Genomic DNA, 12,653 nt, shown 5'->3' on the forward strand with positions numbered 1-12,653 from the left:
TCTTCTGAGATTCATAGAGCACTTCTTCCTCTGACCACTAGTTGTACTCCCAGTAAGATACACACACTCAAAGGAACAAGTGATATGCCTAAAAAAACTTAGTGACTAAATCACCCCAGGATACCAGATACTCACACACACACTCAGCTGGCAGACAGAGCAAGGGATTTCTGCCTTTCTTGAAAGCTACCTGGAAGAAGGGCTAGAAACCTAAAACTTCACTGAATGCCTGCCTCCTGGCAACTAAATTCCACTCTAAGTTTGAACATAAGAATAAACTATAGGGAAATCAGGATCACAAACTGCTTTCCAACTGTGCTGAGATGTAATCTTAAATTACAGTGAATTTCGCTACAACAAACAAAGTATATATAAAAAAAAAGTTTCACCACAATTAACCACAAGTTACCAAATCAATGGGTTTAATTTATACAATTAAAAACATATTAACTGGACTATTATTTTTATTAGAAAGGGTAAAAATAAGAAGCAAACTATCATACAGCTACCACCTACCCTATTCCTGAAATCCAGACTCTCACGAGTGCTGGTGTGACCTTGGAGATGCTCAATTTCATCTGAACACATCAGCAACAAAAAGGTAATTTCTCCCTGTTCTCCATGATGTCTCACAAAACATGTCTGTATACATCCTTTTCTCCTTCAATCCAAATATTCCCATCTTCACCGCTTTTAAAGTCAGGAGACTGATGCACAGCACTACTTTTCTGTTCAACGAGCTGAAAATATTCTGGCTGAAAGTCATGTATCTAACTAGACAATGAGCTGGTAACAGAGGCAAATGTGAAGAGGAACACATTTGCTTCAATCAAAAAGTTCAGCACATTAAAGTGAAATACAATGTCGAGTTCATCCCTCCAAAAAAGATCTTAACCTTAATAAGCAAAGACTGTTACAAAATATGCTATTTGTTCATAACTCTGCAGCTATGACGTGAGATAAAACATAGGGTTTTCTTAACACTGAAACCACCTGTTCAATTTATTATATAGTATACATATTGATCGCATGGCTTCTCAAGATTAATGATAAAGGCACCATAATTCTCTGGTTACATTACTGAGTCACCCAGCTCCTTATGGCCACAGGTAACATCTAATCAGCTAATCAAAGATAAACCTGAACAGGCAACTGCATGTCAAAATCATTAATCTTACCTGACAGGCAGATGTATGTTAAATATTCACCCTGACCCCCAGTAGCTAGGAAAGGAATCTTTTTTTTTGTTCTTCTTTTTACTTGGACTGCTCCCAGCATCCTTTCATCATGTGGGGCAAAAATTTCTTTGCTGATTGCAGATTTGGCATTCATTGTAGATCACAGATATAGCAGATTGATGCACTCTAAAAACAAAAACATATTTAAAAATATTAGAAACTTACAAATTATGTTAAAGTCCAGTTCATTTTCATGGCCATTAACAGCTCTGACCTTAAAAATAAAGATTTTTATTATTATTATTCAAAGGATTTAGAAGCTAACTTCATGCATTTAGAGGCAGAATTTTTGAAATATCCAAGAGTCTTCACTGAAGTTGTTCTCCAAGCTGCTTAAATTCTTTTAAACTAGCTTAGTTTATTTTGGGCAGAAGCTGTCCACACTAGCACTTCAGTATGATGCAAAATCATCTGAGATACCCTATAACTTCATGGTGCGTAAAAGCTTCATTAATTCCTTCTCTGGTAACTGGAGGGAAACTCATCTGCCTGACACATGGAAAGCACTGCAAGGGCATAGGAAAGGAAACCGTGGTTGTGCTGGCAGACAAGTCACATTCACAGAAGATACAAGAAGCTTCAGACTCATAAGACTGCTCCTGCAGCAACACTGCTATTGATGACAGAACTTGATTAAACAGCTCCTGCACCTCTCACAGCTTTACGATTCGTGCCCTCAACTCCTCTGTAATTACTAACTGGGCAATTGCCCATGGAAAGGCATCAGAGAAACCAGAGGGTTAACACAGACGAAACCACACCTCTGCTTTTCTGCTAAGTAATTCTTTTCTGCTAAGTAATTCTGGCCCTGGTCAGTTCCTCAATGCGTTTCAAAAGAAAACACAGTCTATTTTGGAGAGACATTTGGAGAGGAAAATAAAAGAAATAAATGTAGAGAACAGACAGGGGAAGGCGGAAAGCTGCTTGTTCAGGCATGTCCAGCAAAAGACAGGTCAATCTGACCACATATGGAGCAGCCTGCCTAAAGGAGAGAGCTCAGTTACAGAAGAGACATTAACATTCTCTTCATGTAGACAGTACCACAGCTGTATCTCCAATTAGTTCTGCAGTTAAATCTATGAATAAATACACTATCTCACTGATACAGACTGCAAAATGTCCCTTTTAATTATTCAAATATAATGACTTCAAGCCACATACATTATATTTCTGTATTATTTATAGACTTTCATGCCCACAGATCTTCTTGACATCTTCAGCTCTCTTAGAATAAGATCATCTTCAGGTCTCAACTACTGAAGCCAGAAATTTGGTATTTGCCACAAAGCAACTATCAAAAAACTGATAAATTCCAGTCAAATTAGATTTTGAAGCCAAGAGAGTCATGAAATCATCACTTTTAGTTTGCATACTACCAGCAAAGTAATTGTTTTCAGTGTCCACATTTTGTTGGCACCTATTTATGATATTCCCTTACCTCAAAAAAAAAAAAAAAAAAAAAAAAAAGAGGTGCATTTGTGGAGGCGTGAGAGAGCAAAACAGTCCAAATCAAATTCAACACCTACTGTTTTGCAATGCAAACAGAACCTTTTGCCAAAATAATCTGTAACAGCACACAACAGTTAACCAATATAGAGGGGTTCAAATTCTGACAAGTTCTAGCATGAAGTCATTTTACACACACCTTTACAAAAATCAACTGAATTTAAAAAATGTTCCCACCAAAACAAAAATCCACACCCATTTCTATGTAAGAAACAAGGCAGAGCTCCTGAAAAGATGTGATTTCATAACACCTGCAATATAAGTTGCTTATCCTTTACCGACAACTATATAAACACAAAAACAGGATCAAAAGAATAAATTTACCTGCAAGTTATTTAGAAAAGGTGGTTTCCACATTCATTATACCACACTTTCCTCCTCTTCCATGTTTTGAGAGTATTTGCAGTACTGCTTATACTAGCATGTAAGCTGTTGGCACCTTGTAACTACTTTGGGAGTTTGGGGTGGGTTTGTTTGGGTTGTTTTAATTTTGGGTTGTTTTTTTTTAATTTGAGATTCAAGGCCACAGTCAATGACTATGGGTTTAACCATAAGGACCTACTTTTCAATGAAAGAGAACAAGTATTTTTGCAAAAAAAACCCTTCATTCTCAGGTTTTCGCATGCTTAAGGAATTTTCAATAAATAACTTATTGGGAAAGCACATACTGTCAGGTAAAAATATACTCAAGTTGTATCTAACTAAAAAGCGTTCTCCACCTTGCAATGATCTGACACTGTTAATTCTACAACTGAGTTGTGGAATAGATGTTCTCAGATTCTTGAGGTTCACACACTGAAAAATAAAGTGTGATTTCAAAGATGCACTAAGTGACGTAAAGGCTACCTGGATTAAGAGAAGAGGCACGTTTTCCTTACCTACAGTTGTTTGTAGCAGAAATGATACTGGTTTATAGCTTCAAAACTTTCATATGGTACTTCAAGATTTACTTTACAGATATTACAATCAATAGGTCTCATTGTATATAACTGCATTTGATAAGACTGCTGAACAGGAGGAAAGCCAATCAAGAGAAAATCTCCAAATCCCGTTTCATTTCCCAAATCTTTTTGCTTCATACGTGCACTGCAGTTTACAGCATGAGACGAGAATGACTGCTGCATATGCAATAACCCCAAATAAATGCAAAAGCTAGGAGATTTAATTAATGTACCTATGTATACACACATCCCTATCTCTTAATGCAAATGCTTTTATGTACAATCAATATACAGATCTAACTGGAAATAAAGCCCAGTTCAACGCAACACCCCAAGGCAGATTAAAACTCCTCTTTCAGTAGAGACACAGAAGACATGACACAGAACAATCAAATCTTGCAATTTATTGCTGCATGCTGCTATTTGCTTTGTGATTCACCTGGTTTTATATACACCCACCAAAAGTTATACACAGAGATGCAACACACACCAAACACTGTAGGTGAAGCCTCCAACTAAAGTGTGCGCTCATTGCCTCAGAGGCTGTGATCTGTGTGTTCCCAATACTTGGCTTACAACAGCCTCAGACACCAGAATTAATCAATTAATCTAATGCAGTGTACTTGACATGATTGCTCGATCTAATATGGAAACTGACACTAGCACAAAACACAAAAGCCAGTTTACTTAAAAAAGAAAACAAATAACTGTGCCTGTGTGCAAACAGACCTCTGAGATTGAGCTGTCAGTATAGTTTGGATTAAATTGTTTTTCACAGATCATAAAGTCATCAGCTGGGTTTAAATAAGCAACCTTCTCCATATTTACTGGTGGATCTGTGCAAAAGACCTTTGCTTTGTTGTAAACAAAACATTCCAGTGCTCCTCTCTTTCAAAAGCAATGCAATCTTTTTGTTTTACTAAAAAATAAACAAAAACCCTGAAAAAACCACAAACAAACAAACAAAAACCCCTACCGAAAAACCCATATGAAAGTCTTGCTCAAAGAACATGAATAAGCCTCAATTTTCCCTGTTCTCCAATAAAAACACCTCTTCTCATAAGAAAGATGCTGGCTGTACATGCACAACTCCATGTAGCACGCACAGATTTCTTTACACTGTAATGTCTGTTCTTGGCACATGTTCCAGTATGAATTCAGACTCTCAGCAGTTTCCATTCATGGTCCATGTGGACTCGCATTCTGAAATGAAAACAGGCTTCCCCATGCTGAAACACTAAATGCCTTAAAGAAGAAACTTTTATCGGAGGATATACGAGCACAGTGAGACAGTGCATTACTGTCCACAACATTTACCCCTCTGAGGCAGGGAGGAGTTAAATGTTTCCGTAAAGGTATGAGTCTTTAAAAAGAGCCCGCGTTTCCTGCCTTACATGCTTTCCTTGTTCCATGTACCTAATTCCACCCAAATTATTGTGATGATGCTTTTGGCTGAATGAAGAAAATTCCATTTTCCTCCTGTGGATTTTTGCTCTAGCCATCACAGCGTTATGGAAGAGAACTTCAGCATTTACACTCTGCCTCCAAACCCAACAGAAATGCCTGAGAGGAAGATTCCTGTGTGGATTTGAACTAGTGCCTGCAATGCACTGCCCCATTTGCATCTCTTCAAATCTTTCTCTACTGCAATTCCTCTCCATGGTATTCCTATAATTAAAAAGCTCCTCCTAGGAACAGCCGACCATTCCTCTGTAAGTGTCTCTGAAACAAATACAACTGAATAACCCAAGATACTTAACGTTGCCTTCACAGATCTCACATGCTCAATAACAAAAAACATGAACTGCTTCGTGGTTAGCCAGAATCTCAGACTGTTTTTGGGCAGCCAGCCAGTCAGCAAGCAGCTGACTTATCTTTCACATCCAGATGTTTTATGGGACTATGCAAGCAGAAAAAAGGAGATTGACAGAATCTGTGTTGAAGTATTAGTATGCAGAAGGAAGTGGGGAACCAATCCTCAGCATGCAGAATTTAAGTAGCAGTAAATTAGCAAGGAGAAATGAAGAAAGAAAGAAGAAAAGGAAGGGCAAGTAATGTTAAAAAAGTTCAGTATGTTGGGTCTTGCTGTTTTCAAGAATCTTTAGTTTAATCACAAACAGGGATGGGCTTGTAGGACAGGCTAATCACTCAAATGGTGCCTGCAGTGTGAAATCATCTGAGGAACCAACTATTGCTGGGCTCCACTGACAGCTCTAGCAAGCACTCAACTCTGCTTTTAATAAAGTTACCATCTTGACAGAGGACATCAACCTTAGGAAACCATTGAAAGACACCATATTAAAACACCATATCACAATAGTTCCTGCTATTGTGATAATTGTCTGGGTTTTTTACTTGCTGGAAGCGTTGAGGCTACATATTTGATCATTATTATCACAATTCTGTATTTGTTGTAGTCTCCAACAAATAGCCAGTACAACTTTGGGGAAGCACAAAATCATTGCTAAACCAAGGCAAACTTATAGATCCTTGAAGAACAAATATTAGAACAGAACAATTCCTAAAGTTGGTTTAGAGTAAGCTTATTAAGCTATCTTAATGCTATCTTAAAGAAATAACAGCAAGGTTTAATTAGCTCTGCAAACAAGGATTAAACCAGTAGATCAATCTTACTCTAAAATAGACAAGATAAAAAACTTTAAAAGGATTGAAAATAACAAGATGATCGAAGTACATTTTGTCATCCTTCTCTAACTTCCCAACATGGAAAATTACTGTCTTCAGAGGTCAGCTTAACTGTTATGACCTTTTAGATATGCTTAGATATTGAGACCAGTTATTACATCTGCCCTTAGAATTTTATTTTCAGGCTGAAATATTTCAGTTTCTTCTGTCATTCCTCAGATTTCTTCCTTCAGACACTCCACCTCTCCAAACTCTTTCCCATTAGTCCATTTCTTTTTTGAAATGCAACCCTCAAATCTGGACTCACAGCTCCATTTATGGCACCAGAGTCAACTGGAAGAACTACTTGATGGGTCACTAGAATAGGCTCCTCAGGGAAGTGGTCATGGCAACAAGCCTGTCAGAATTCAGGGGGCACCTGGACAATGCTGCTTAGTCATGTGTCTCAGCTCCCTGACTCAGCTCAGCATACAACTGTGCGTCAGCACATGGGAAGAAAAGCTGGGGTAAGATTAGGGTTGCCTTGGGCAGCAGTATACCAGCATTATCAGTTTACAAGGATCATGAAAATGTGGTTTAAAGACAGAACCCAAGATGTCAGAAGCTTTCATCAACTAGTGAGATTGGTTCATTGAGGACACAGCACAGAGCCACTTTAGACAAAATTTCTCAAAATCAAAAACTGCAACAAAGCAGCAAACTGAACAAAAAGTGATAAAACAAGGGAGTTCATAGGTGGGTTCTTGATAAGAATAAACGTGTCTCAAGACAGGAGCAGATTTCTTGGTATACTGAGTTCATTTTGGGGGTTAAACAGAGGCATAGCTAAAATGCAGGTTGGAACTTAGGCTCTGGTAGACTGCTGTGTGATTCCTGTGCTATATCAGAACTTGGCAAATACATAAAAATATTATGCAGTGCTAATATTGCAGTATATACTACATAACTAGAACAGACCAAGTCACTGTAGCTACTCCAGCAAGACATCTCACAGGAGCCTGATTTTGCCTTATTAGCAAATAAAATTACAGATGTTCAATTAACACAAATTCTGCAAGTACTAAATACTGACCACTGAAAAAACAGATATTAAATGGATTTATAATTCAGTGTACAAGTTGGCAAAGAGACAGGATGTTGCCACAGTATTAGGTGAAGGTATTTTAAAGAAAAAAACAAAAGAAAACCACAGCAATAACCCCCAGCTATTTCAGCTAACAGGTAGCGCACAGTATTCTTGCCACTGGCTTACTCCAACTAGTATGCTTAAGTATGCTCGCAAATCATGTTTTCCAAATCCTCACAGTTCTATTTCCATTCCTCCTCAGTGGTACAGACTGCAAATTTCTGCACATTACAGTCATCTACTAAATAGAAAATTGCAAAAGAGAAGGATGGAATGAAATCAGGTCTCTCAGGCTGAAGTTTTTCGATTTTCTGAAATGTAACCTGCAACAACCACATCTGGGTTAAAAAAAAAAGGGGGGGGGTAAACTCTTTATTACGATGTTCCTTTATATTACTTTAATGCTGGGGAAGAGTACAAAAGCAGAGTAATACAATAGGATAAGACATAATATCAAAGGATTAAAGCCTTCTATTCATTCAATTTCATTCATCCAAGGTGAATCAACTTTCTTTGGTAAGCATAAATATTTTTTACAATCACTCCAAATATGCGAGCAAAATCACTTACTAGCAAAAAGTATAATTCTTATTCTAATGGAATATATCAGGTTCTGGGGATACTGGAATCTTTGTAAGGGCTGAGAGACCTCTGTAAAGTACTACACCAACATTTTACTTGAGAGAAAAACAAGAACTGTGTATGTAGAAGTAGTAAACCATCTGTTGGCAGTGTCCTGATATTTTCTAGCAGTTAACTAAATAAAGTTTTCATTCTGGCAAGTAACACAAGCTGAACACATTTCTGACATGCTGCATGCTTCTTCCCTGGTATCCTCCAACTGTTGCATCACCCAGTCCAAAACAGGTGAGCTCAGTAAATCTTGAAAAAACTGCAGAGTCCTGCACACTAAAGAAATTACAAAAAAAAAAAACCAAAATCAAACAAAAACCAAAACAGCAAAAAACCCTGAACGAGTCTGCTGCAGTGTTTTGTTCAAGGGACATAATCATCTCAGGAATTATTTTAAACACTGTCTGTGGCTTTTATCCCCCACTATGCTTGATTGCTTAGCTCCACGCTCCTGACAGAATCTGGGGCAGGGGAAGAGACTCTGTATGTTTGAATACTTCTGTTTTTTTCTTTTTTTTAAATGAATGGTTTGTTTAGTCTCACAGAAATCTAAGAAAAGTTAGAAGGGAAACCAGTGGCTTTTTGCTCTCCCTTGATGATTTCACAGTGATCTGCAATCAGTGATCAGTGGCAGAAGTATTCTAATTTAACAACTTTAACAACTAGAAATTTTCCATTAAACATGGAGATGGTGGGGAGGAATCATCTTGTCAAGCGGTAGCCTGTTGGGAATGAGATATTCTTTTACACTTAAAAAAAGACACCACTTTTCCCTCTGCAATCCTGTCAGGGACTAAACAGTGACTTCTTGAGGATGTGAAAGCTTTCATCAGATTTATAAATCTGGACAAAGAAGCAAGTTTTAGATTAAAATCCTTTATAGATCAATACGGTATTAATCAAGGTAAAAGCAGCAAGGTGGTTGGTGACAGCCAGCATGGCTCCACTAAGGGCAAATCCTGCCTGACCGATTCGGTGACCTTCTATGATGGGGTTACAGAAATGGTGGATAGCTGCAGAGCAGTTGACATCATCTACCTGGACTTGTGTAAAATGTTTGACACTGTCCCAATGGATGGACCACTTGGTGGATAAAAAAAATTGACTGGATGGTGGCATGCAGAGAGCTGCAGTCAATAGCTCAATGTCCAATTGGAGATGGGTGAAGAGTGGTGTCCCTCAGCAATCAGTGTTAGGACAGATCCTGTTCAACATCTTTGTCGCTGACATGGACAGTGGGATTGAGTGTGCCCTCAGCAAGTTTGTCGATGACACCAAGATGTGTGGTTCAGTTGATATGCTGGAGGGAAGGAATGCCATCCAGAGGGACCTTGACACGCTTGTGAGGTGGGCTGATGCCAACCTTATGAAGTTTAACCATACTGAGTGCAAGGTCCTGCACCTGGGTCGGAGCAATCCCAGGCACAGCTACAGGTTGGGCAGAGAAGAGATTCAGAGCAGCCCTGCGGAGAAGGACTTGGGGGTGCTGGTCGATGAGAAAATGGACATGAGCTGGCTTCAGTGTGCACCTGCAGCCCAGAAAGCCAATCGTATCCTGAGCTGCATCAAAAGGAGCGTGACCAGCAGGTCGAAGGACATGATCCTGGCCCTCTACTCTGCTCTCGTGAGACCTCACCTGGAGTATTGTGTGCAGTTCTGGTGTCCTCAACATAAAAAGGACATGGAACTGTTGGAACAAGTCCAGAGGAGGGCCACAAGGATGATCAGGGGGCTGGAGCACCTCCTGTATGAAGACAGGCTGAGAAAGTTGGGGCTGTTCAGCCTGTAGAAGAGAAGGTTACATGGAAACCTCTTAGCAGCCTGCCAGTAAATGAAGGGGGTGTACAAGGATGCCAGAGAATGACCCTTCATCAGCAACTGCAGCAATAGGACAAGGGGTAACGGGTTAAAACTTAAACAGGGGAAGTTCAGGTTAGATATGAGGAAGAAGTTCTTTACTGTGAGGGTGGTGAGACACTGGAACAGGCTGCCCAAGGAAGTGGTAAATGCTCCATCCCTTGCAGTTCAAGGCGAGGTTGGACAGAGCCTTGGGTGACATGGTCTAGTGTGAGGTGTCCCTGCCAATGGCAGGCAGGTTGGAACTAGATGATCTTAAGGTCCTTTCCAATACTACCTATTCTATGATTCTATGATAGTGACATTTCACAGGTCTACACCAAATTCTGAGATACACAGCATAACAGCACAGTGAGGGATGAAAGAGGGGAACCTGGATAACCTAAATGAATGGAAAACATCCTTTAGTTCTTTTTATTATGTGTTTTTACATTTTCTCAAGAGAGAGTGTTATTGGAATACCATTCTCTTAATCTTTTCACTTTGAACAATTCCATATGTTTGGACACCTGAATTGAGACAATACAACATAAGGCATGAGGAAGTGCAGCAAACAGTAGCATCTGAGCTTGTGTAAGAAACATTCTATCCAAGGAGGGGGACAGGACAGTACAATACGAAAACCCTGCAACATCCATTTCATAAATTCAGGAGTGAATCTACACTGCTTGCACGCGTAACTTCCATTTATAACCCTTAACTACCCTTGGACAATTTCGTGTGTCACAATAGGGGAGCTCTTAATAAAACCCCCCAAAAACCAAACAACCCAAACAAAAAACACACCATTAAAAAAAAACAAAACAAAAACTATGCAATACACATTTTCCATTAGACTGATCCCAGAAGATAATCAGCTCAATCAAGTGTCGAGTATCCTTCTGATCTCAATTTCACAACTTTACCATGCATCGTTTATATTGTCTATAAACAGTGGCCACAGCTATGAACCCTGAAATAACATTATCTCTGAATCTACCTTTACAGGCTTATACAAAAATAATTATAGCACCAAAAATACACAGTTTAGAAATACATATTTTCAAATGGATTAAGAATTTCAATTTTCCTCTGTCAAATTCAGAAGTACAGTAATTGACAATGTCCACGGCAGCATATCCTCTGCAGCAATTCTATGCCAAAATCAAATTAATATATCCCACATCTAGTGCTGAACTGTAAACACAGATGGTAGAAACAAAATGACATCTCCAACCTTCCAACTGTTTACTGCCAGAAAACATGTCAATACAAGAAGGAACACCCTTAGATAAAATGGCAGCCAACTGAAAACAATAAGCACATATCCCATATAGTCTTACAATTTTTATCTCACAAAAACTTCCTGCGAGGGCAACAGGAAGAAACAGATTACATCTTTAACTAAGACATCAGAATACAACGTTAAGAGAAAACAACTTCCAGCCTTGAAAAAGAATCCATAAAAGTACATACATGTTTCTCCCAAATATAACGTTCTTTTTCCAGCATAAACAGCCTCATGAAAATCCTTCATGTGTGCAAACCCAGTCCCCAATATGCAACAGTAGGGACTCATACAACTGAACAGAAATAACCAGTTACAGGTAGTAAAATTGTTTCACCATAAATCAGTCTAATCCTATCCTCAGCCAAAACAAGCTTTTCAGCACCAGCTTATACCAGTTTAACTGTGAGATGTTACCAACTGAAGTGGTTAACATCCTTCATCTTCCAGTTTTTTGACGATTCATAAGAACACTAATCCTATACTAAAACTTGCAGCTGCACATCATTAGCATCAACACAGTGCAACTGGTGTGAATATGCACTACTTTTGACAATAAACTACAGTTCACTCTGTTAATTAATTCTTGAAACCTTACTGTAATCTCCGCAGATGCCTTTAGAAACAAGTATAGAAACAACATTCTTAAAGTTGATTACTCTTGACTCCTAAACTGATGTCTTTGAGACAATGATGGGATTCGAGATTTTTGTAAGTGTCAGAGAGAAAAGATCAAGTTTGAGGTGACTATGCTAACCCAGCTGCATACATTTCTGCCAACAAAACAGTTGCTGTTCTCACCTTACAAGCTACAGCAACAAATGTAGTTATAATATAGCCTTCTTAAACAGCACTTCAAAACCTACTACATCTCCTACAAAAATTACCAAGAATGAAGTATTGAAAGTCACCTCAATTTCTTCTTGTAAATAAATCATGACTCAACTAGATAAATAAAAACAGTTCACAAATAAAACCTCAGAAAAAGCAAGTGCAGAAGACAACAGCTTCATTTTCAATAACCATCTGCTGTCTACAGTGCCATAAAAATGCCTTTCAAGTAGTTTGTGTTTAAAATCTGTTTTTCTTTGAAAAGTTTCTGTGCTACTTTTCGCCAGCACTCAAAGCTTTTACCTTAGTGATGGTATTTACCCATTTATAAATTTGGGCCAAAGGTGACCTGGCAACAACATGCTGTTCTTCACCATTCTTTCCGTATTCTTGATTCTTCTCACTGCATTCAGATTCTTGGTTTTACTAGTATAGAAAATGTAATGGGGAAGAAAAGGAAACTGCTCTCCTGGAAGAGTTCCTAGTGTCATAACAGCTCAAAAGTAGAAGGCCACTTGAAAGTGTGAAAAGAAGGCAAGTTTTACTGACTTCATAATTTTTCTTTTAGGAAAGCACAATGAAAACCCTTAAGTTTTCTGGTGATACCA

The 12,653-nt window shown here is 38.6% G+C and overlaps 1 protein-coding gene across 2 annotated transcripts in view; it reads right to left on the reverse strand.

Moving 5' to 3' along the window:
- Positions 1–12,653, reverse strand: part of STXBP6 (syntaxin binding protein 6) — a 119,707-nt gene that overhangs the window by 86,268 nt on the left and 20,786 nt on the right. For both annotated transcript variants that reach the window (XM_061463433.1, XM_061463434.1), the window contains exon 2: positions 1,179–1,364. In XM_061463433.1, the coding sequence (XP_061319417.1) occupies positions 1,179–1,332 (154 nt within the window). In that variant the 5' untranslated portion in view covers positions 1,333–1,364. The remainder of the gene's footprint in view (positions 1–1,178; positions 1,365–12,653) is intronic.

Source organism: Pezoporus flaviventris, unplaced genomic scaffold, assembly GCF_033815535.1.
Source record: "Pezoporus flaviventris isolate CSIRO_AGI_PZ_B2104156 unplaced genomic scaffold, CSIRO_AGI_Pfla_v1 ptg000036l, whole genome shotgun sequence".
NCBI lineage: Eukaryota > Metazoa > Chordata > Aves > Psittaciformes > Psittacidae > Pezoporus > Pezoporus flaviventris.